Here is a 26509-nt window from a genome sequence, read left to right as displayed (position 1 = left end):
TCCTGCCAGAGTCAGGAAGGAATCCCAGGATTGCCTCCTCTTTAACTTCTTGCTCAGCCATGAAACCAACGTGTACATTTTTCCACTGTAATCCTAGATTTCATCCAACCAAATCATATTTTAAAACTTATCACAGGTTTTTGTAAACATTTCCTTACGTGTTCTATACACGTGCATGACTAACAATATTACAGAGTGCCGTGAATCAGAAGACTAGACAGGAATTCCAGTTATTCATTTTATCACACAGGTCAAATATAGTTCACGTGCTTGTTGCAACAGCCCAACGCTGCTTTGGAAAATGCAAGAAAAGTGAAATTTAAATGGCGTGGGTCTATAATATCCTCTACTGAATGGATTTTAGCAACCCTCTGCTTTTGAGAAGACTCCATCTGTGTTAGTTTTTGTTTCCTGTAGTTCTTTCCCTTACGTTGTATGTCATTTTTGTGTGTGTGAATTCTGACACATTTCAGGATCAGGTTTTCTTCCATTTTTAACCAAATCACTCTGCAAGTGACATGAGCAAACACAGAAGAAGCAGTGTGAAAATCAAGTTACCAGCTAGTTCAGTAAAGTAACTCATGCTGCGGATACCTGTGTGTAACCTGAGTTCCCCGTAGACTGGACATGGTCTCCTCCAAATTCTGCCGCAGATCAGCGATGTTCTTCACCGTCCGCAGCCGCCGAGCCTCAGGGTCTTCCCCTGGAAAGATGAGGGTTGAGACTATTTGGACTCTATCTCTGGTAGACTGCAAGCTCCAAGAGAGTGGCAAACTGTGTCCACGCCTGCAACCATCCCCAGGCTCAGCGTCCAGCTCCTCACAGGTGCTTCCTAAGCCCCTGAGAACAAAAAGACTGACCGAGTGGGCACCCAAAGGAAGGTGCTAAATCCAAGGAGCAAAGTTTTCTTCCTTCAGGGTGAAGCCCAAGTAGTGGGGGAGGCAATGCCCTAGTCTCAGAGATGATCACATTGTCACACTGTCCCCAAGAAAGACGTGTACTGGTGAACTTTGGCCACTTCACAGCAATCATTTTCTGCCCATGCTAGAAGAGTGTGAGGCATTTTGTTATGTCAGCTATGGGGGATACATGCTGCTGTCTACTGGCTCTACTTTACAAATGGAACCTGCAGTGGCTAATGGAACTACACTAACTAATCATGAATCTTTCTACAGAGAGGGGTTTGCTTTCATCCCAGTTAGATTTATTGCCATTTTCAACTCTGGAGCCTCCACTTACTGGCCATGTGATCGTGGGGAAGTCGCTGATCCTTTCCATCCCTCAGATGCCATGGTCCAAAAATGAGGATAGTAACTGGACTTACACTTCCAAGGACAGCTGTAGGGACTACATGGATAAGTGTGGCAAGCCCTTCTCCCCAGGGCCTGTCACAAGCACTTCAATAAATGGTTTCGTAGAGCAGGGAGCTATCAAGCAGCAGCAGGGCTCCTCTTTGGGCGGGGAGGGTCTTCCATTCTCTGGGCACAATTCCCCACGAGCCAGCTGGCTGGACAGAGGACCAGGTGGTGCTAATATACTAGGAGAAGTATTCATATGCAAGCTAGGAAGCCACGTCCTCTCAGACCAGCCATGCTTCGCGTTCTCTGGCTAGTCTGTCATCTGGGCTTACAAGTGGTAGAGGAAAAGGGGATTGATTACCAAAATGATTAAAAGACCCAAACATTTTCCCTTAGAATGATTTCAAGAAGGGCTGTGAAGACTGAGGAACTACAATCAAGGGTCTTTAAATGCTTAAGACTTTACTAGAATTACCATACGACCTGGCTAAACCTATTCTTAATGTATATACCCCAAAGAAATGAAAGCAGAGACTCAAACAGATACGTGTATACCGATGTTCACAATAACCAGAAAGTAGAAACAACTCAAGTGTCCACCTACGGATGAATGGATAAACAAAATATGGTCCATCCATACAACAGAGATCTATGCGGCCACAAAAAGGAACAAAGTTCCAAAACATGCTACAACATGGGTGAATCTTGAAAACACACCTAGTGAAATAAGCCAGACAGAAAAGGACAAATATTATATGACTCCACTTTTATGAAATATCCAAAATAAGCAAATTCATAGTGACTGAAAGTAGTTTAGAGATTACTAGGGGCTTGGAGGAGGGGAAATGGAGAGTTTTTGCTTAATGGGTAAAGAGCGTCTGCTCGGGTGGTAAAAAAATTTTAATAATACAAGGTGGTGATGGTGGCACAACATTGTACAAGTATTTAACACCACTGTAGCCTACACTACAAAACAGGTAAAATGGCAAATCTTACATTATGAATGCTACCACGATGCAATGTTTTTAAAGCCGATATCCATTTTTAAGCTTTTAGCAACGCTGTTTAAGAAATCTCCATCCAGAACATAGTATATATGGGCAAGAACAAGTGAAATTTACATTAGATACTAGGTAAAATTCCCAGCAATTGTCGTTCATATGGCAATAGACTGCTAAAAAATGTCATAGAATAAGTTTTCCTTTTGAGATAGACAACAGTTTCCTTGGTTGATTTTTGGCCTGGCTGCGCCTGGAAGATGGGGAATGGATTACGTGATTTTATGGAGGGAATCTGCAATAGCAAACACTCTATTCCTTGAAAAAGCAAGTGTTTCTAGTTTCCTCCCCCTTTTCAACCGTGAGAAATTTGGATGACATTTTTCTCTTCTCAAACTGGTCAAGGTTGCACTTCCCACCCAATTCTTTACAACACATATGGGTATGTATACCTTTTTAAACAAAAGCAGTGATGGATGTCTCTTTTACCTCCTCCTAAAGGCCTTAGAGGAATGTAATTGCATCTGTCTTCTGGGCCACATTTTCTATCTAGGTTAGGCTGCCAAAAGGAACTGATTCTTTGGGTACCCCTAGGCCCTGCAGTAAACATTTATTGTGAAGCCAGGCCTAAGCACAGGCTTTCAAATTACTTTTATAAATTAACTTAATCACGTGCAAAAAAGTACAATAACTGTGTTTATTTACCCATGTTTCTGTTAACAACATATTGGCCTGTCTTCACTGTTTTTTTGAAATTCAAAGATCTTTGAGATGGGCACAGTGTCTCACTTCTACTTTTGGTAGCCCCCTCTCAAATCTGTAGATGTCGAAGAGATAGTTATATTGAATGATGTTTGGGCAGTGTAGGGCTGAAGAGAAGAGCATAGACTTTGCAGTCTGACAGATAAAGGTTTGAATCCTGACATTGCTGCTCATTACCTATTTGAACTTGGACCTCTCCCAATCTCATCTGCAAAACGGGGATACAAATTCCTTCCCTCAAAGGGTCAGCTGAGATGGCATACATGGAGGGCTCAGTAAACGTGAACGTCCTGTTTCCCTCTGGGGACCCCCACTGGGAAATATCTGCTTCCCTCAGACCTCCACACTGTAGCATATTCCAAGATTAATGTAGAAACCTGAAACTTTAATCCACCAACCTTGCGTAAGTGATTCTGTCCTGAAACACCAATTTCACCTCCTCAGAAGAGGGCCTGAGTTAAGAAACTCCCAGCAACCTGGGGCCTGAGCATAATAAAAATACAACAGTGGGCAGGCCACGGTGGCTCAGCAGGTAAGAATACTTGCCTGCCATGCCCGAGGACCCAGGTTCGGTTCCCGGTGCCTGCCCACGTAAAAAAAAAAAACAAAAAAAAACAACAGTGCTCCTGTGGAAATGGCTCGTATGTATCTTTAAAATTGAGCAAGCATTCCCTACCTATCTGCAGTACAGTTCTCCCTCAAGCTACTGGCTATGATACAAAGAGCAGCACATTCTGAAAGGTCTCCTCTCGGCCAAATCTGGCTGAGTTTATGAAGGTGACAAAGTATTACAAAAGGATCACAGAAGGAATGTGGAACTTTTACTTGGAAAAGGGAAGCTTAAGGGACATGCTGCTACAGGGGAAAATGGAAATTGCCTATGGGTTTCGGGAAGCTGAATTAGATCCAGTGATTAGCAGTGCAAGAATACAGAACTCTATTATTAAAGCCAGGACTGTCTTTTTTTTTTGCATGGGTAGGCACCAGGAATTGAACCCGGGTCTGCAGCATGGCAGGTGAGAACTTTGCCACTGAGTCACCATGGCCCGCCCAGGACTGCCTTTTAAAGGAATAAGTTACTATTCAAGCAGAGGCTGAGATGATTCTTCAGTGAGCCATAGAAGAGATTCATACATTGGATGATAAGCAGGTGGCCTTTGTAGTCCCTTCTTATTCTACAATCCAAGATGCATTTCTCAACTGTAATGCTATGTAAATAACAAAGCACCATAAGGAAATTCAACTATTTTCATAAGTAAGGGGAAGACTAAGCAATTGATCAAATATTCTTATAAATGTCCATTTCTAAATATACCCACATTTGTTGTTATTTCAAGGGACTGGCTGTGGATAAATTAAATTCTACCCAGTGCTAAACTATTCAGTGTCTCCATAAAATAAATTCAACCTGGTGCTAAACTATTCAGTGTTGCCATAAAAAAAAAAAAAAAACTCATGGTTCAGTCACACATGCAATTTCTACTGCTTGGTGAAAAGACAAGTTATCCCGCTTAAGAAATTTTCATTAGTAAATGCACAACATGTGGTTTAACACCAAAGAATGCTTGATCAGGCACGACTGGTCTACCATACAGGTCTCATTCCCCAACAAACTGATAGCATCTCAGGTTTTCTGAACTCTTACTTGGGTTTTGCAGTCCTGGTGCAGAGGTAACATGGAGATCACAGACTCTAGTACATCACTCTGAAATCTAAGCGTTATTTGGAATGTCCTCTGGCCACTGCTTTTGCTTTTTGAACATGAATTTTGCTGAGATTCATAATGTTGGACATGAAACCGCACAACTCCACAGGGCATATGTTTGATACATGCCAGGCTCTGAAACTCTGGTGGGGGGCGGGCTCTTTTGATGTGTGCATATAAGAACATGATCTGGTATGTGTGCGGAGACCTGGATAGTCATCTGAACTCCACACCTTTCTCGCCACAGCGGGTCCTTTTCCTGTGCTACCCAAGAACTCACACGGGAGGGAACTACAAGCCTTGGAGTAAAGAAAACAAAAAATCAATCCCAAATGTGGGGCCCCAAACCACTGCACGATGGATTATTTACAAATAGCTTGAAAACTGCTGCACCATCACTGTGCCCAGCCAGCAGAACCAGAAGGAAATAGTTAAATCACCCAGATTCTCTGAAATGAATACTCTGAGCTGTTGGGGAGATGGGCAAGATTCAATCACATGGGCTGCAGACCAATTCTGCAGCTGTAACATGGCTATTGAAATGGTGTGGTCATGGATAGTTAGACTAATAAATGGATTTTAAACATTGATTCCATTTTTAACCCAACTCCGGAAGTGGTGAGATATGAGACTGGTAACACAGCCATTGCCAATCACTTGGTTTACCATTCACTTCCCATACTAGATTTGCTGGATCACAGGGCACAGAGTTGGGGAACCGGGAAGAGAGGCAGAGAAGGCAGTAACCTAAAAACGTACTACAGTGGGAATTAAAATTTAGATGAGAACTATTCTTCTTTAAATTAAGAAGGTGACAGTATAATGTAAATATCTGTGTAATTAACTATATGACAACTGCAGATTTTATCTTTTATGCAGTATGTTATTTTTAATATAGTATTTCATGTTATTATATAGTGTGATGCTCCTTTAATCTAGTCTAAGTTATATTTAAATAAGCTTTAGGCTTTTTTTTTTATTTTTTGGTAAAAGAAGCATGCTGTAGTTTTCTTTCTAATTAATGGAGGAAACTAAGAACATGTTTTTAATCAGTGCTTTAATATCGGTAAGAAAAATAACACAATATTTAAGAGTTCCAAATCTTACTGAAAAGCAACTTTATCTGAGGAATGAACAAGAAGATTCAAAATTAAGTACCACAGGGTGGCTAGCCCACTGCTCCTAAATGAATGAAATTGAATATATCTTAAAATGGCATTTACTAATAGGTAAGAGACCTATTTCCAATTTTGGAGAGGAGAGAGAAGATTGGGAGAAAGAGAAAAGGGGGAAAGAGGAGGAAAAAGAAAAATCGCAGGGAAAGAAAGAAGAAAATAGTTTGTTCAGCTCATCAATCAATGCAGTAGTAAAATAACTTCAGGCCAAGCTAGGCTCACGCCCTCCCGTGGGAGGCCTCGGCACCGACAGACACAATTTCTGGGCTCCATACTCACCAGTGAGTTCTTCCAGAGCAGGCTGTCCACTCTTGGTGTAGTGGCTGGGCTCCATGCTCACGCCCCCTGAGCTGGACTCGGCAGTGACATTTCCTTCATTGTCTGTCTGGGACCTTCACACACAAACCAAAGCAGACATGTGTGTCACGAGAGGCACCTACCACACATCTGGACCTCTGTGGTCCAAGCATAGCACTCACCAGCCCCTCCTTCAGCAAGCTTTAGAACAGAGTAGACCAGCAGACTGATGCTCAATAATTTATTAGCTGCATGTGGAGCAATGTCCTAGAAGCAGAGAGAGCCACCGAACTGTAGAAGATGAAATATTCATCACCCAAATGGAGGGTCTGCAATCTCTCGCCGGAGAGTGCTTCTCTGAATCTCCATCAGGGTGTAGCCAGACAAATGCTGGAGGGTTTGGGTAATTCAATCTGTGCCAAAGAACAACTTCTGAGTAACCAGCGATGCCAACAGGTCAAGCATGAAGATTCCACTGACAAGCCGCACAGCACCCCCACCCCGAAACCTCCTGACATGGCTCGCTCTGAAAAGGTGACTGTAAAACCAGTCAGGAATGGGTGCCAAGCAGGTGTGTTTGCCCTCCAGGTCTCTGATTCAGAGCTCAGCTCTTCTGACATGAAGGTCTCACTTACCATTATTTCAACACTTGACTGAAATTTGTACTTCCCCAAACCTTCTCCATGCCCTTATTTGTCAGGCAAATTGAGACAACTGCTTCACACAATGTTTTCCTGCCACAACTACCACTGCTCATTTAGCCATGACATGCAAAAGCACAATTACACTTAGATGCCTAACTCTGGGTGCTAAAATTATTAATTCATTAGCATCCTGGGCTAACTCAACCAGATTTCATCATCTATGAAGAAAGTGGTTGCCAAGAATGAGTGTAAAATGGACTTTGGGTTACGTGCTGATTAAGAACCTCACGTCACCTACCCATTCTTCCCTCCTTTCCCCTCCCGCTGAGACATCAGTTCCTAATTCCTGTCATCTCTCCTTTTGGAGGATTTTCATAATTCCAGTGCTCCTCTCCAGGATCCAAGCCCTTCTCATTCTGCCTAGGCTGATATAAACACTCTGGAATTGGATACCCTGCCTCTAGCCTGCTGGTTGCAAATGGCACCCAGATGCAGGAACCAGCCCACAGACGTATTCTTCTTAGTCTGTATGGTATTTAAAACTTTTTGATTGGTTGTAACATTTAAAAATTGGGAGAACCCACAAGAAATATCTAGATTCCTGCCTTCTCCCCACGAAAACCAGGGTCCGAACTGAGTTTGCTTTCTTGCAGGGCGCCACCTGCTGGCCCCAAGTGGTGACTGCTCCCTTTGGAGAGGCCAGGAAGTTTCATCCAACAAAGACCTTCCCAGGCAGAGCTACCCATTTACATTGCAGCTCATGGCCCAACCAGGCATCTGAATTGGTGACGTCTGTTCTAGACTGTTCCTAAGTGTGGTCCACTCCCTACACGACTCACCACTGATCTCTGGAACGCCAATGTGATCAAATCATCCCTTTAATTAAAGGTTTCCCATTGCCTACAAAATAAGGCCTACACTCATTGTGGTACAAGAATCCAATCTAAATAATTGGATTCTTCCTTCCTTTATTTCTAGCCCCATCTCCTGACACTCACACCCATATGCACAGCTCTACTCTGTGCTCCACCACCCATGGCTTCTCTCCACTTCAGGATGATACTGGGCCCTGAACAATTCTGCCTTTGTACTTCTTGTGACCTCTACGTGAAGGCCTCTTTTTCCTTAGTTCATTCCTCATCTGCCTTCACGATGCAGCTTCCTGACTTCTCTGCCAGCTGGTCTGTCCACCTCTTGTGCGTCTCTGCAGCACTCTCCTATTCTTCTGTTGCCATGCTTATTACAATGGGATATAATTAATAATCTTTCCTTTGAAAAGATTGATTGAGGGCCCTTCAAAGGCAAAGACTAGTTCAAGTTCACATGCAGAGCAGGCACTTGAGAATGGTGTGCTGAATAGATAAAAGATAATTTTTTAAGCCTAGAAAGATGCTGCACTGGAAGCAAGAGGAGACCTCATTTGGCTGGGTTCAGATCTAGGCTCCATAACCTGTTACCCAGGCAAGTTTGAACAAGTCACTCCATCTTTTTGAACCTCTGCAACCTCATCCTTCAAATGGTGATAACAATAGCAACCTCGCTGGCTGCTACAAAAATCAAATGTAACATGATGCAAAAGCACTTGGTAAACTGTTACAGCGACAGAGGTGCTTGTTATGCCCTCTGAATTGTTAGCTAGAATTCATTCTGAGTGATTTTTAAAAATGACTTGTCTTCCCTTTACCCCTTCGTAGCATCCTTAGCATGGAGAAGTTCTGGGGGGTTGCGGGGGGCATTGTAAATAAGACACAGCAAAGCATAAAGCTGAGGGAGAGAATTTTGGAGCAGGAAGGTAGACTACCCTACTTTAAAACATCTTTTAATCTGGTCCCATATCCTCATATCACAGATGAAGTCACTGAGGCCCAAGAGTGAGTAAGTGATTTAGAGTCAAGTAGCTTGGGGTTAAAAGCTTATCCCTCTAGTTAAACACACTTGACCACCCCGGGAAGTCCTGAGCTGATAAAGAGCAGAGCCCGGGTGTCCTGACTGCACCCTGGTGACCTTCCCTACGGGCTCTCTTCTCTGGCCACCTAAAAAGGAAAGGCATCTTGGAGGGGTCAGAGGGACACTGTAGAAAGTAGGCATTGACAGTGAAGTGGGGCTTGGCAGATATACAGCCAAGATGTTTTTCCCTTCCTCCTGTGTGTCAGACATTTGTTCTTTATCATTAAGGGTATTTCCATCATGGAAAACCTTAAAATTAGGAGAAAAAAAAAAAAAGAACAGTTAAATGTTTTACCATCTTTCAAATGATTATAACAAAAAACTGCTGGTAATCAAAAGACCGTCCTTATTTTAGTTTTGAAAATGCAAATCTACAAGCGATGATTTGTGTTTTGAATATGTATTACCTCAAGACTATTAATGTTATTGGAAGTACAAGTTTTATGGGGAGCAATTCAGCCACCTCCATGCTTCAGGGAACGACTGAAAAGCAGTGTATGTAGACGAGTGTTGAGTCATCCTAAGCCTTGGAACTTTCTCAACACTGTTGGCTGCGTGTGGACTTGATTTAATAAAACGATGACTGTCTCCCAGTTAAAATGCTCGGGCATGACCCTCGCTGAAGGGCAGGACAAGCAGAAAAATAGGAGGGAGGGACTAGGCAAAGCCTGGTGCTCCCTCTCTAGCTGGATGCTGATAGGCTTGACTCTGAAATTGTTCAAGTCGGTCTTCGCACCAGCTACTGGGATAAACCGCAACAGCACCTACTGGACACAACTCAGTCGGGAAGAAAAGGAATATCTCATTCTTTGGGGGTTCACACAAACATAGAAAGCTGAAAGTGGGGACATGAGCCTCTGTGCACAAACAGGTATGTAGATACATGTCTGCATATGTGCACTCACACTCCATACATGGATGCACATGTGTTCACATTTCTGTGTGACTGCCTATGCATGCCTGTACCTATGGGTGTCTGAGTACATGTGTGCTGGAGTGAATATGCAGGCACTTAGGGTGAGAGTTATGAAATAAGTGCCATTGGTCCCCTTTTGCTATCTAGAAGTGCTGTTTACCACTCAACTATGCAGTGTGACCAAAACTCACTCCAGGCTGCCAGCAGAGGGCCACGTTGGGCCCTGTCAGCAAGAGTAGTACAAGGGCAGCTCCCCTCTGCCTGGAGAGGACCATTCGCATGTGTCACTGTGCCTGTCCTCTGGCATTTGGTAGCACTCAGAACCAGAGCCCTTCAGGCCACAAAGCTGCACAGCCCAGACCAAGCTCCAAGAGGCTCTCACAGGCCAGACCCCACAGAGCAGTGCGTGGTTTCCTGTGGTCCTTGGGGCCTGCACATCAGGAAGAGAGAGACAGAGGGATGGTGGGATGGGATGGAGGGAAAGACAAAGGGCAGGAGGACAGAGTTGGGCGCTTACACCCAGACTGGTCTCCTCAATATAACACGGGTTCTTTGGTTCTTCTAGAACTGGTCTCTCCTCTTACCATTACCTTCCTCACCCCATCTCCCCACTCCCCATCCCCCCCCCCAAAAAAAACCTAGCACACAGCTGTGGCTGAAAAAATACTTAACATGTGCGATAAAAGAAACTGTGAGGCTCTAGACATTAAAAACAGAAACTTCTATGAGAAAAAGTCTCAGTTATTCAGCAAGGTGTGTGTGTGTGTATGTGAGTGTGTGTGTGTGAGTGTGAGTGTGTGTGTGTGTGTATTTAAGTATGTTTGTAATGCGTTAGGACTGATGGGTGACTTCAAACCACCCAGCACATTCAGGCCTCCACACTTCTGCCCATGCTGCTGTTTCTTCTGCTGATACACCCTTGGGTCCCCAGATGCCTCGTCAACTCCTACTTCTCCTGGGGTCAGCTCACATTTTATTTCCTCTCTTGAGTTTCTCTGACCCCCCGCCAACCCTTGCTATATTATTTAGTCCCTCAAGCATACTGTGTGTGCTTCTATTATTATGAGCTTATCACATGATATCATAGTTGTGTGCTTAAATGTTCCTGAAGGGCAGTCCTGACCTCTGCCCCTCAAGTACCCAGAATCCATCAGAAAGGCTCTTTTGCCCAATGGCCCAGGAAAGGCAGGACGGCAGCTGATCCTACCTGTACAGGAAAGGGGCGACCGTGGCGGTGTTGGGATGGTTGTATTGCTGCTGGGGCTGAGGTAGCTGAACACTGACGGTATTGCTTCCTGTGGTCTGGGTGGTCCCAACGGATCCACTGACGGTCTGGCTGCTGATGCTGTGGTTCAAGGTGCCTCCCCCTGGGCCTTTTCCTTCCGAGGAGGCCAGGCTGGAGGAGGAACTGGAGTGTCGGCCATCCAGTTGGGGCTTCTGCTGGGGGAGCCCCGAGCTTGGCTTCCCACTCCGGCTGCGCTCCCCTTCCTTGGAAGGGGCTGGGGCACTTGGAGATTTCCCGGGCATGCTCTTCATTCCCGGTTTTGGTATTCCACTGTGGGAAGGCGCTGTGGCCTCCTTCTTGGCACTGCTGAGCTTCCCCCCTTTGGGGATGAAGCTGGCGATCTTGGAGGACTTTTTTGGCATGTCGGGCGCCGCTGTCCCACTGGGGTCTTCTTTCAGCTCCTCTCTCATGTCCGGCCTCTCTGACACAGAGGCTCTCTTGGTGAGGTCCTTGCTTTTCTCCTTTTCTTTCTCCCGCTGCTGTTTCTCCTTCTCTTTCTCATTGCCTTTTGGAGAACTCTTCTTGTTGGTCAGCGCCCGGCTAAAAGTCCTCTGGGCTATCCCCTTGAGTGCGATCTTGGGGCTGTTGGAAGTGGGGCCCACTGAGGAGAGGGTGCGGCTGGCGGCCTCCATCTCTTCACTCTCTTCAAAGCTGGGCAGGATCTCCAGGCGCTCGCTGCTTGTGTCCCGGGACCCTGGACCGTCGCCCGCCTTGGAGCCCCCTTTGCTGTTGAAGAGTTTTAGCTTTTCCAGCATGGACTTCTGATTGTTGGGGGCCGGCTTGATGGTGTCAGGGGTGAGCCTGGGGGCCTCGGGCACGGGCTGCTTGACCGAGAGCATGGACGAGGTGGCACTGTGTTTCACACTGAGGGACTTGCTGCGCCAGGGCTTGGAGGCCGTGCTGGGCTGGGGGATGGCCGAGGAGGTGCTGCAGTTAGCCGGGGTGGAGCCGCTGCTGCTCTCCAAAGAAACGGGGGCATTTTCATTCATGCCGGGGAAGGAGGAGGCTGGGTTTTCCAATGGCTCTGCAGAGATGAGGAAGAGAAGGAAACCTGAATGACTGGGACCCACACTGAAGACGAGGGAGGGCACTCCTATTATGATTAAATAGCCCAATCAGTCCCAGCCCAAATGCACTCGCTGGGTGGATCATCTGTGTTTTGATTTCAGATCCTAGCACAACTTCCTCCTGCTCGCCATCCTGCAGAGTTCACCATCCCCTGCCACACTGTGGTGTGTGTTGGGTGAATGCCTGCTGATCTTAATATTAACATGCACAAAGCATAATTAAGAATGTAAATCTATAAGAATACATGCAAACACCCGTGCCACCACTGTGTGGAACCCAGTGAGGAAGATGCAGGAAAAATCTGCTGCTTTGAATCATTGCATCTACCGCCCCTCTTCCAGATATGCAAAAGAACCAAGAGTTATCTAAGGTTTTCTTATTTCTTACCCAAATAAGAAAACAATGGAGCAGAGACATTAAAACAAACTGAAAAAGAGGAGAAACTAAGCATAATCTTTATAAGAGAATGATTACCCACAGAAGTTGCAAAGCTCTTTCAAAGCATACAAGTTTTTCCTATATTGGAACTTCTAAAGAGTTTCAAACATGTTTCAGGGAAGACTTCAGAAAAAAAAAAAAAGACTTCTTTTGCTTAAGAGTCTAATCTGTGCATATGGCCTCACCATAGGCAAGAAAACACGCAGGTTATCTGAAAGTCAAGGCTTCCCCCTTGGCGCTCAGGGAATGTTTCCCAGACTCTTTTCTTAGAAAAGCTTCAAAATATTTCCGAATGAGAGCCAGAATTATTCTGAAGGGCAGGTTCCAAACTGGAATCCTGCTGGTCACCAAGCACCCCAATGTCATGGAAATGAACGGCAGCTCCCTTCCTCAGGCAGCATTCAGGATGGCATAGCTCTACCTCCTAAGTAAGTGCTGCCTAAGAGAGAAAGTGGCGGGGAAGGCACATCACCTGCATCCACCGGTGCCTCAACCCCCTTGAGCCAAACAAACAGGATGTGGCATTTCAGCCCCCAAACAGCACATCTACAAAGTCACGGTGACATTACTTACCTAGCAGCAGCCACTTTCTCCCACAACGATTCCCTAGGAAAAACTCTCCAGCCGGAGAGGCTGCCCTTCCAATTGTCACAAGTGTTTTCGGTTAAACTGCTCATGTTTCTAATTAACTTTTGTCATCCGCAACTGCTGCAGTGCCCAGAAGCCTGCCGGGATTAACGGCTGCTTCTTCGGGTTTTTTTTTTTTTTTTTTTTTCGTTTTTGCTATTTTTTTTTAATACCTATGTTCCGCTGCCTTCTAGCAACACAGTAAACTGTATATAGAGCGGCTTTTTATGATTTAAAAGTCAACGGCCGCTGAAGCTGTGAAGGCAGCCCCTGTATGAGGCACCAAGCTCTGTGCAGAGAGCGCTCCACCACAGAGGAATTGCTTTCCTTCACTCTCAGCTGCTTGGGGAAGCCACAGCTCCAGGGTGATCCAAAGCAGACCTCCCAATGTTTTAAAACACATACATCTTCCTGACTTACTGGGGATTTGGGTTTGGAGGGAAGGGCGCTCCACAATCCTCCCTAACAAAACTCACGGGGCATTGTTGGATCTTTTCCTAGGGAGAGCAAGAGACTGGTCTGGGAAACAGAACCTGCTTAATGGAACCCACCCACCCTGCTGGACTTTCGGAGGGTCTCCACAGGCTCGAGGCTGCTTGTGGAGGGTCTCCCGGGTGCCAGGAGGTGCAGTGCTAGGCGCGCTGTGAAGAGGGGCTTACTGTCCTCCTTTTGCAAGTGAGGAAACTGAGGCTTGGGCAGGGTTAATGATCTGTCCTAAACCACAGAACTAGAAGTAGACAGATCTGGGATTTGATCCCAGGTCTCCTAACAAAGTGCTCTTTGGGACTGCATCACACATCTACCTCCTTTGATGAAGAATAAACATAAACAGTCACTTAAATGATGAGAGCTCTTTTCAGGCATCACCTTTTCTGCCAGCTTAGTTATGTTCGCAGCATGTAAGCTGGAGTACAAACCACTCTAGCCATTTGAAAGGAAGCAGAAAATACTGCAGAGGGTGGTTCTCTGGGTGAAATAATAGTGACCTTTTAATTCACAGTTCCACCTCTCTTAGGGAAAAGCCTTTTCCTTGACCTAGGCTCAGCTCTGAGGCATTTGCACGTTCATTCTTTCATTCATTCTATATTTACTTAGCACCTAGGATGTGTCAGTCACTGTTCTTGTGATAGATCAATGACAAAGCAAAGATCCCTGCCCTCATGGAGTTTATATTCTAACAGGGGAGACAGATGAGAATATCATTAATAAGTAAATTATACTATGTGTTGGAAAATAAGTGCTAAAGAAAAAAATAAGGGGTTTGGGGGTGGCAGTTGCAAACTGTCCTTGTGAGACTGCAAAATCACATTCAGAGGCTTTAAGCAAATTCCCCCTTGAGTATAAGTACATGAATCAAGTGACTTTCCTGTTCCACAATTGCCTTGAAACCCCATGAAATTTTCTTGGAAATGGCTTTGATAAAAAAAAAAAAAAAAGTCCCTACCCACCATTTCTGTGTACTTTCAACACTAACATTTGCAGTTACATATTAACTAGGCAGTTGACAACTGACCCAGAGGAGAACAGACTAACCAGCTTAACCAAGTGAAATCGCCAGACTAACTGAAAATGTGTGTCTCCTTCAGGAAAGGGTGCTGGGTGCAAGGGAAGGGCTTACACAAATGGAGGCACAGTCAGTTCGTGGGCTGGGCCAAAGTGGCTCCCAGAAACTTCTACTCATCTTTCCAACCCCAGTTCAACTGTTTCCTCCTGTCAAGCCATATGAAACCTTCAAACCGAATGAACTACTTGGAGTTTATATCACATGGTCTTTTTCCTTACTCTGCTTCCCTAAGTCTTTACCCATGCCTTCCTATAAAAGGATTTTGGAGTGCCACCTCCTTTACACTGGGCAATGAGAAAACAGCGTTGAATAAAATACTGCTCATGCCTTTTTGGAATTTGTTATCTAGAGGGTCCAACAGACCTCCAGACAAATCGCAAAGTCAGTATAAAGAGCTGTAGAGAACTGTACAAGGTACTATGAGATCCAGAGGCAGGATCTATTAACTTTCCTTGGAGAGTTTGGGAAAACTTCATAGAGGAGGTGACCCTACTCAGTGGGCTGCTATGGGTTGGTTGGTTTTTCCACTTGTCTGTGAGTTTCTTCAGGACACAGACACTCCTCTCTGATTCGTCTCTATTTCTAAAACTTGTTGGAGCATAGGAAATACTCAGCAAATGGTTCTGAATTATTGGTTAGTAGTCTGGACATTTGCAGGTTACATTTAAGGCAACAGAGATATAGGATTTGTGATTAGTCATTAAGGCCTTATTAAAACTTCTCAGTTTGAATTCAGAAAATAACCAGGATCAGCACTCAGAGCTTCAGAGTTTCCGTTTTACATTCAGCCTGAGCTCCTCTGGCTACGGAATAATGGGGACATTTCAAGGCTACTCATTAATATAGCTATAAAAGTTAGCATTGGAGATGATTTTGAATTTGGTTTCTAGAACAGACATCTTCCAATTAGGGCTAGAGGGCACGAAGGCACCTGAGAGGATCAGATCATCAATACTTCATGCTCATGAAATGGCCAGAAATCCCCATAATGAGAGAGGGGGGCTTCAGGTCATGAGCTGGTCTTGCCCAGGTTAATTTGACACAATTTCTGTCATTCCAAGGGCATCACACTACTGAGCTCAGATCTTGGCTGAAGAGGTTCTTTGGGACCCATCCCCACTTTTCTTTGGAAAACAGCCATTGCAAATGCTAGGGGTCTGTGGTTCCTGTCACCAGACGTCAGAGTTTGAAAGGATTTTGTACCCTAGAAAAGCCATATTTTAATCCTGATGCATCTTGTGGAGGCAGCATTCCTTTTAATTCCTATTCAGCACTGTAGGTTGTAAACTTGATTAGATTATCTCCACAGAGATGTGACATACCCAATTGTGGGTATTAATTTTTGATTAGAAGGAGATGTGACTCCACCAATTATAGGTGGGTCTTGATTAGTCTACTGGAATCCTTCTAAAGAGGAAACATTTTGGAGAATGCTAAGAGCCATGAGAACCATGAGAGCTCACGTAGCCAGAGATCATTGGAGGTGAAGAAGGAAAACAACCCAGGGGAGAGTGTCTTGAAAAAAGAAGCCTGGAGAGAAAGCTAGCAGACGCTGCCATGTTCACCATGTATCTTTCCAGTTGAGAGAAATCCTAAATTTCATCAGCCTTCTTGAACAAAGGTATCTCTCCTTGGATACCCTAGATCAGACAGTTCTATAGATTTGCTTTAATTTGGGCATTTTCTCAGCCTAGAACTGTAAACTTGCAACTTAATAAATTCCCCTTCTTAAAAGCCATTCTGTTTCTGGTATATTGCATTCCAGAAGCTAGAAAACTAGAACACCAGGCTTCTGTGATAATGAGATAAACTGCAGGAGAGGTGTGGGTGGGTTGGCCAAGCCTCAAGCTTTGCTACCAACAAATAGTATGATCTCAGATTTGCCACTTTGCCCCTCCAGGCCTCAGCCATCCCATTTATAAGAAGGCAGATGACTATTTCTCTACAGTCCTTCCAGATCTTCTTCCATATAAATCTCCAGTGAACCTCCAAGAGGCTCTATGAGACTAGGCCCCAAGAGTGCAGCCCTCACTCATTAAACCCTATCATTATTCTATTCTGTGACATGGCAGATGTTTCTTTATCTTCAGGCATTTCACATTCTACAGTTCTCTGAAGGTAATATTTGCAAATAGATGGAGAAAACTGGCTGGGTCAATAGATGGTCAACCTTGAACAAGTCATTTGTGTATTCAGAAATGCTTGTAACCTAATGAAACAAGCCTGGGGGGTGGGGAGTGAGTCTTTATATTAAAAGTACGACTTTCCTTAAGAACTAATAGCTCTTACTTCTTTTCCTATGGATATATGAACCTTTGTTACGACAAAGGAACCTAAGAGGGAGAAAGGAGAAAAGCATAAATCAATGTTCTGAATGAACATCGGTATTCGCCAAACAATATGTGGGCTCTGAAATAGGTAAGATCATTTTGGATGGCACAAAGATGAAAATTTTTATATTTCAAAAGTTATACATTTATTTAGTTTATTGTGTATTAGAAAAAGGGAACAAGTCCACAAGTAAATTGGTAATTTCACAAATATTAAATGTAGATTGAAAATCTGAGTTAAGTAAAATATTAAATAAAAACACAGGTTGTTCATAGGCTGGGCAAAACTATGAAGAAGAGTAATGAAAGACTGTGATACACTTTGTTATAGCAAATCAAGAAATACTTATTTTCTATCTAATCTATTCTTTTGGAAAATGAAATCTATCAAATAAAAATCATACCAGAATGCCCAAGGAAGGACTAGGTTCAAAACTAATCTGAGGGCAGTGTGATGGTGGCTCAGTGGCAGGATTCTTGCCTGCCATGCCAGAGACCCAGGTTCGATTCCCAGTGCCTGCTCATGCAAAAAACAAAAAACAAAACTAACCCAAAATGGTGACCTTTTACAGCTTTATTTACATGTATTTGTTTAGCACATGATATTTTGAGAATAAAGGCCAGATATGGCAACATGACAAGGCCCAGTGAGGCAGAAGAGAATTGGAAAGTAATCGCCTTGATCATTAAGCTTTGTAAGAATTACATATTATGTCATAATACGTAATTTTTATAACATTCAAATAACCCTATGTAAAATCTCTGATCTAGTCTACTCTAGTTTATTTTTTAAAAAGTGCTGAGCCCACAATCCCTAAGCAAATTTTATGACCCATTAATGGGCTTGCAATATGAACATCTGGGTTCTAAAAGACCAGCTAACAAGGTTTGCCCACCAGCAACTGACACCAGCAAGAAGAAAAGCCTCATTTGAAAAATTGCAGACAGGAAGCCTTTGAAGAAAAGAAAAGTTTTTTTCTTTTTTAAGAATTTGGAGAGAGCATTAATCCTCCTGTGGGGAGGGAAATGGTTGGTTTTTCTGGCATCCAGACTTAACCTTTCCTGAGAGTAACCAAAATACATTCTAAATGAAAATACTTGTCCAGGGCAGATAAATAAGCATTTCTTCCTCTTCCTCCATGAGGGCGAACACTGGCTCCAGGTCTCTTCTGTCCCCAGTTTTACAGTTAGGGAGATGGTGGTGGTCTCGTCCCAGTGCCAGTAGGCACTCAGAGAGAGTACCCAGGGCCGGCCGACCCCAGCGCCTGTCACCGTTACAGTGACTTTAAACTTGCCCTGGGAGGTTTCCTGTTTAAATCCTCTCCAATGTCTTGAGGGAATAGGCTTGATAACTGAGCCTGGGAAAATGTTTGCAATTTCCTTTAATTTGTCAAGGTGTCAATCTTGGGCATTCAAATTTGTTAGGATAATTCAAACCAGTTTTTAGCATTTTTTTTTTTTTTAAGTGTATGGACTCTAGACACACAGGCTGGAGAATGTTTTCAGAGTTACCCAGGCCAACCCCATTACCACCAGACCACAGAGGGGCTCGCAGACCTGATTTGCTTCCCCCAGTGGTTCTGCAGAGGACCCTTCTCAGCACTGTGGTAGTCAATGCCTCATAGCAGGGGTGGGCTTAAAAAATGAGCAAAAAGTGAGCAAGGTAGTTGCGGGGCAAGGGATGAGAGGGGCTTGGGCTTTGGAAGACCAGTATGCTCCAAGGATCTCATTGTGTCTGTAATTCCATAGGCTCTAAATGTCCAAGCTAGAATAAAGACAAGGATCCATATAAACAAATACTTATTTGTCAAGTTTCTTTATTAGTTGGATGGTTAATGAATCATGTTAAATAATATAGTTTTGAATATTACTTTATTAAAATATTTTATTCTAGCTTGTAAAAGCAACTTCCGCTCCAAAGAAAGAGTGATCCCTATTAACAAACTCTAGCAGGCAAGTAAATGACACCATTTGTGTCCTTCCCCCTTTGAATTGGCCACCATGAGTCAAGCTTTTCCCTCTGCCTTGGACAACTCATTGTCCCTACCACCACCTCATGCCCATGCCCAACCTTAGCCCCCAATCTTCCTATGTCATTTCTTCTAGGAAACCTTCTAGAATTCCCAAACCAGAAGCAGCGTCTTCTTTATTTAAACAACCACAAGGCTCTGCCTGAATCTCTCCGGGATCCCTGAACATGTTCTACCTTACAATGTGGTTAGTGGCTGCACTTTCTTAGTTTACTTAAAAGAACGCCTGATATACTAGATGTCCAGAAGTAATCATTGGAAAATTGAAAAAAAAAATCTAACAAAAATGATTACTCACACTAGACCCCACCAAATGTCTCAAATTTGTAATCATGTGTGTCTAGCTTTTCTTCTCCTGGCTAATCAGGCCAGTTGTCTTCTCCAAAGGGAAGTGAACTCAAGTGACTAAACCCTGGTGATGCTTTTAATGTGTTCTTTTTCCTAGGTAAGGTGCATATTTGGCCATGACAGGTTTCTAAAAACATCATGTACAAATACTCCAATATCTTGTGATGGTGTGACCAAAAACATAAATGTGCAGAATATAAAAGTGCAATATCCTAAAAAAGACTGAAGCCTGCTCTGTCCTGTGTGAGCCACGAAGTTACAATTTTTCCTCAGCAACTTTTTCACCCCAGTGGAGGTGGAAGAAGAGGCCCTCAGCAGCTGGAGCAATTACAGTTACGTTTCTTTTTAATATATGACAAGGCAATTCTTTTTCTGCAGTGGCTTGTTTTGGATAAATTCAAGTGTTACTAGGGATAATTTAATTTGTTTCTCTGCTAGTAGCTAAAAACCAGTAAGAGAAAATAAGGATTTACTTTTTTTGCGATGTAACTTTCACTACATTTTCTCAAAATAGTTTCGCAGCGTAAGTTTTCAAATTCCCCTTAATGTCATAATGAAATGGTAAAGCTAAACAAAAGTTAAATTGCTTGAAATACTAGTAGATAGTTGGGCTTATGTTTTACCTTGCAATAACATCTTAAAAAAAGAATAAATTCTTAAAATCTCTTCTACACACACCCGAACCCTTTACATCAAAAGGTATCCTTCCTACACATATTTTTTGAATCCTCCTACACAGCTGGATAAGGAGACAAGCCATCTGATGGCTGGCATTTGAACAATGATACCTTTAAAAATAAAAACATCCCTATTTTTTATATTTCACTTCTTGAAGCCATATCACCCTCAAACACCTTCTTCCTCTCTCTTGAATTTACTTGCTCCAAATCCAAAGCAATGTTTCAGGAGAAAACTATTGTTTTAATTGGTCAAGCTGTTTCCCTATCTTGTACCATATATGGCTATAAGAAAGTGCAAAATTGGCTGCAGAAAGCCTTCTATCTTTTTTTTTCAAGGGTGTATGAAATTTCACAGAAAGATTGTAAATACTTTAAAGAGGGCAAATCCATTCTTTCATGAGGTCATTGTCCACAGTTAATAGCTCTCTGGCAGAGCAAAACAGTTCTGCACCATTATGAAGACATCCCTTCATTAGAATTAGTTAGTGAAGGAATTTTGCAGGGCCTCTTCTCTAAGATACCAGTCAGCTTTCTCTTAGGGTGAAGGATGTGTACCCAAAACAGCAGCCTTAAGACCAGTGCTTAACCAAAATACTTTCCATTCAACAAGACAAATAGGCAGTAATAAAGAAAAGGGCTTCCATGGTCAGGTCAGTTTGAAAAATGTAGGGCTAAATAGTAGAGCCTGAAGGATTTGTCAGAGCCTTTAATATATTTACTTGCACTGGGACTATCCAAAAGGAAGACAATGGGGCAGTGTATCTCCTAAATGTATTTTTTGGGGGTGCACTGTATAGTGGGGACCACATTTCATTCTTTTTCCATGTGACTATCCCGTCATTATAGCATCTTTTGTTGAATTTGGGGTGGGGAGGGGCAGTGGACAGTAAGTGCATGGGCTGGGTATAGAAACCGGGTCTCCCACATGGCAGGCAAGAATTCTACCACTGAACTACCCTTGCACCCTGTGCTGGTTTTGAAAGGATATATGCCCCCTAGAAAAGTCATGTTTTAATCTAAATCCCATTTTGTAAAGGCAGATGATCCCTACTCAGTACTGTATGTAATTAGATCATCTTCCTGGAGATGTAACCCAATCAAGAGTGGTTGTTAAGCTGGGTTGGGGAGATGTGTCTCCACCCATCTGAGTGGGTCTTGACTGGTTTTCTGAAGTCCTATAAAAGAGGGAACATTTTGGAGAATGAAGGATTCAGAGACAGCAGAGCAGAACAACAGGCCCACAAGAAGCAGAGTCCACTAGCCAGCAACCTTTGGAGATGAAGAAGGAAAATGCCTGCTGGGGAGCTTCATGAAACAGAAGCCAGGAGAGGAAGGTAGGGGATGACACCGTTTTCACCATGTGCCCTTCCAGATGAGAGAGAAACCCTGACTGTGTTCACCATGTGCCCTTCCACTTGAGAGAGAAACCCTGAACTTCATTGGCCTTCTTGAACCAAGGTATCTTTCTCTAGATGCCTTAGATTGGACATTTCTATAGACTTATTTTAATTGGGACATTCTCTCAGTCTTAGAACTTAAAACTTGCAACTTATTAAATTCCCTTTTTAAAAGCCATTCTGTTGCTGGTATATTACATTCTGGCAGCTAGCAAACTAGAACATACACGCTATTCCTAAATGTATTTTTTCCACAGAACCAACTTTATAGGATAGCCTAAGGAAATAGCTTATCATGGGATCTATTTTGGTAAACACTGTTTACAGTGAGTTGAATTGTGTCCCTGCAAAGGGTACAGTCAAGTCCTAAACCAGTACCTGTGAATGTGACCTTATTTAGAAATAGGATCTTTGCTGAAGTAGTCGAGTAAACGTGAGGTCATCCTGGATTTAGGGTGCGCCCTATACCCAATAACTAGTATCCATATAAGAAAAGGAGAGGACAAACAGACACACACTATATGCAGATGGAGGCAGAGATTGGCATGAAGCAGCTAAACTAAGGATTGCCAAGAGCCCAAAGAGATTAGGAGGAGACAAGGAAGAATTCTTCCCTAGTGCCCTTAGGGAGTTTTGGGCCCTGCCCACACCTTGATTTCGGACTTCTGGCCTCCATAACTGTGAGAGAGACGATTTCTGTTTAAAGCTACCCAGTTTGTGGCACTTTGTCACTGCAGCCAGAGGAAACTAATATCCTGTTCTAATGATGGGAACAGAAAATAGGTCACAACCCAAATTTAATAGGGCAGTTGCTCTCTCAACAGGTAAAAGTCACAAGCCAGAGAAGCTAAACAAGGGTGAAGGAAGAAGCCCCCTATTTCACCCCTGGAAGTCTGGAATGCATTCATAATATTGTACATTCGGAGCATTAAACTCACTTAATGTGTACCTGGTCCCTTTTATTTCAAAAGGGTCTCAACAGACTGCAAATAAGCAGTTCGACTTACGAGATAAAATTTAAAGGGGGAAGAATTTGAAGGGGAAAGTATATGGCTTTGCACTGAAGCCAAAAAACTACCTGAAAACAAGAAGTAGGAGTCATGCCTGGACAGGAGTATTCTGACAACCAGAGGTTCACTGGGACCCACCACTGGGACAAGGTCGCCATGAAAGCTGAACAAGGGAGATCAGCCTCTCACTCTGATGCATGGAGGCCAGAAGGCCAGACTACAGCTAGAACTAGAAATGAAACCTTAGAATTCTGGAGCTGGAAAGGCTCCTTTGAGATCAGCTGCAACAAGCCACTCATTTCCCAAAAGGGAGAACAGCACTTCGGGCTGACAGTGACGTCTTCAAGTCGTGGCAGTCAGAAACGGCACAGCGGTTATTGAACTTTGGACCCCAGGTGGTTCTAACACATATTGAAGTTTGAATATCAGGTATTGGGGAATTCAAGTCTTATTAAACACATAGAGAAACTAGTTTGCCCAGGATAAGGACTAGAATCTGAGGATAATTCAAAACCCTTGGGTTCTGAATATGACAGGGATATCCAACTTGAAGAAGAGAAGACGTAGGGAGAAGGCAAAGCTAGAAGAACCCTATTATTAAGAAACCCTTTTGATTTCTTTGCCCACTGACAGTGGAAAAAACAAGGGTGAAAGTAATACTTGTTAGTGCAGACTATAACCCAGGACTGTTCTGAACATTAAGTGTAAGGACAATGAGAGGCCCAAGGACCCTATGGTACTGAGGGTCCTGGGTTTCTATGGTGGGGTCTTAGGGGCAGTTGAGGAGGGGTGGTGTGGGGAAGGGAGTGTTTATAACAACTGAGGAAAAGGGGAGCGGCATCCACTTGTCTTATGTGTTCTCTCCTACTTCTACCAGAGAAGCTCTTTCTACATGTAAAATTTCAAGATTTTGAAATTTTCCACGGAAAAATATCAGTAAACATACTAATAACATTACATATGAGTCATAATAGCAGTCAACATTTATGGAACATGTCCTTTATGACACACGTTGCTAAGTGATTTTATTATGCTGACTTTTTTTCATTCATATTACAACCCCAGGAGGCAGGTAATTATTATTCCATTTTACTGATGAAGAAGAGAAAACCAAGGCACAGGGATTTAGTAAGTTACCCGAGACCAGATAGATTACAGTTGGGCAATTTTATTTCAACGCTCTCACGGTTTAGCTACAATTCTATTCTACACAGCTGTGAGAAGAGACAAAATAGACTCTCAAAGTATACGCTTTTGCCTTGGTACAAGACAGTATTTTTCATCACGTCTTCTCTTAACAGCTTCTAGAGACTCTACAGCAAAGTCTGCTGACCTTTAACTCCTTCCCTGAGGAAAGAGAACTTTTCTCTCCAGGAGGCTCTTTTTAAAAATGGGAATGTCAAACGGTTTAGCAATAATTTCCGTATGGTTTTTGTTCTTTAAAATTTAGGATGCTGGCAAAATGTAATCTTTCTGCTGTTATTTTTTCTGTCAATCAAAACCAGAAGCCAACCAAAAACTAACTTATTGTACTTCTTCAGGAGAATCAATGCAGAAACTGAGAGCTGAACTGGACTATTATTCACTACCTGTGATTTTATTATGCCAAATGTGCAGGAACAGAAGAAAGAAAGGAGTCATTTGTCCTGATTCTGCCAAGAACACAGACACCTGGTATCAGATAGATCAAATAATTTCAGTGCTTCAGGGATGTTACTGATCAAAGACAACCCTACCAGACTTCTGAGCCTTTTCACCTGACAGTTGTCTTAACGGAAAAACAGAATTCTTATTCTTCTTCAAAAAAGAAATATACCGAGATAGAAAATGCCCCTTGAGACTGCTCGCTGGCTTTATTCACCCAAGGCAGGAAGCAATTTCTTCCAGGTGCCTGTTTTGCTTTATGCAGCAGGCCTGGCTGTGACAAGTTGGGGGCAAATTGAGTTTTCATAAATGAAGCACTCATTTAGATGAACCCTAGTGACTTTACCACAAGGCTAAGACATCTTTTAAAATCAGATAATCATGATAGGTGGGAAGATGCCAAGGTAATCATCTTATTCAGCTCCACGCTACTCAGCCCACCCTTAGCATTGTACAACCATAGAACTCTGGGGATGAGCTCAAGTTCAACACAATAGCTTGGTGACTGTGACCTAACTAAGCCTATCTGACCTCCAGTTAATTCATAAGGAAAAATAAAACTAGCACCAAACAACCATTTTACTGAGTGCTAAATATGTGCCAGGCTTTGTACTTAGGTACTTTAAATCAATGTTTAATTAATCATTTCAATAATCCACACAAGCATCTGAAAAAGTGGATTTACTGCAGCCCAAAGATGTTAACAACTTGCCCGAGGTCATGGCTCATAAATGATAGAGTAAGAATTTGAACCCCAAATCCATCTTCTTAATCAATGGATTCCACTAAAATGGAGATAATGACCAAAGCTTTCCTCCCTCCCCACGAAGATCAAAGGAGTAGGGATGGGAAAGCCCAGTACAAACTGCAAAAGCCTCTGCTTACAGGGTCATTTCCATTGCCCCCTACTAATACCGGTTTTTCTTAAAGTGAGGTACTGTCTCTAACACTGGTGGCACTGTTTTCTTCCTTAATCCGAGAGGGACAGGGGGCACCCTGGAACCCCTCTGTGATCCGACTTCATAGAGGAAGACAGTACCACCCCTCTTGAGCCCCCTGTGTATCCAACAGCACCCAGGTTTTGGAAGTAGCACCTCAAGGCCCCACCCAGGCTGACTGCAGATTTCTGGCAAGCTGCCCCTTGCTTTCTCCTTGAACCAGGGCCCTGTGCAAGGCCAGCTTTGATCCATGGGCCTTGCCCACCTCACCAGGCTCACTGGAGGAAGCCCTGTAAGCACATAGCTCTTACTGCCTACATGGGACTCAATCACTCCTGGAAACTTCTGGTCTGTTTCTGTAAGACTCAAAGGACTCTTTACATGAGTGACAGTGAACAAGGACTTAAGGGGGCTTCTCACCCGGAAGCAGGGCCATGAGATATAACGTGGAAACCAGGCTCACTTAAGAACCGGTATGGAGGTTTTAATTCCAACTTACACATACCTAAGCTTATTAAATGTTGTTCCAGGGGATTTTTGTCATTTTGAATAATGAATTCTGGATGTACGATAAGTAGGGATATGATGCGGGCTCCAAGTTATTTGGCAATGTATCCCCTCAGAAACCTAAAACAACCGTGACATTTAGTGTTTGTTCATCCATCTATCCATCCTATCCCATTCCATCCCTCCAATTTTCTTTCTTTTGGACACTTCTTGTATACGGTACTTTGCCAGGTGTTGGAGATACAGTCAACTAATATATAGACTATTAAAGGGTTCTAAGTCACAAAGCAGAAGTAAACTGTTGTGCCCGAGATGCGTTTGTGGGGCAGTACAAGTGGGAGGCAAAGATGTCATTCAAAGCCATTTTTAACCATCCCCACATTGAACTTTTAGAACTGAACTCTTTAAAAAGTATTAAAAGGAAATAAAATATCCAGGCACCCACGCCTAGTGATTGCCATCAAACTCAAGAAGGTAAAATATATAGATTCCCTACTTGATCAGGGCACAATCTGGCCAGCCAAACACATTCATGATACTAATCACAACCAGGAATTCCAGGGGCAAATCCACTCCATCCAAGCATAATGAAAAGTGGGCATATAACTCAACAGAATGTTATTCTTCCCTGCTCACTCTTTATCCAGTTGCACGTACTGAATTTATTTCCACTGTGAGGAATTCTTAAAGTCGCCTCTAGTCCTGACTGGAAAAAACTGTATAGATTCGATGCTTTCATTCTTCCCCAAATTTGGCTGAAAAGCCAGGAACCTATTGATGGTTTCAAACAATATCCAAAGTCACTACTGGCACAGTCACTCCCAGCTATCAATCTGGATACCACTAGTTAAAGGCAAATGACTGAATTTTCTCTTTCAAGAGTCAAATCTTTCAAGATGTT

The 26509-nt window shown here is 43.3% G+C and overlaps 1 protein-coding gene across 5 annotated transcripts in view; it reads right to left on the bottom strand.

Annotated features, from left to right (window-relative positions):
• Window positions 1–26509, bottom strand: part of NAV2 (neuron navigator 2) — a 390205-nt gene that overhangs the window by 166505 nt on the left and 197191 nt on the right. For all 5 annotated transcript variants that reach the window (XM_077114211.1, XM_077114212.1, XM_077114213.1 and 2 more), the window contains 3 exons: window positions 10950–12051; window positions 6218–6330; window positions 595–703 (listed from right to left, as the gene is read on the bottom strand). In XM_077114211.1, coding sequence (XP_076970326.1) covers window positions 595–703; window positions 6218–6330; window positions 10950–12051 — 1324 coding nt within the window. The remainder of the gene's footprint in view (window positions 1–594; window positions 704–6217; window positions 6331–10949; window positions 12052–26509) is intronic.

The sequence above is a fragment of the Tamandua tetradactyla genome, chromosome 8 (genome assembly GCF_023851605.1).
Source record: "Tamandua tetradactyla isolate mTamTet1 chromosome 8, mTamTet1.pri, whole genome shotgun sequence".
Taxonomy (NCBI): Eukaryota; Metazoa; Chordata; class Mammalia; order Pilosa; family Myrmecophagidae; genus Tamandua; species Tamandua tetradactyla.
This window is presented reverse-complemented; position numbering and strand designations above follow the sequence as displayed.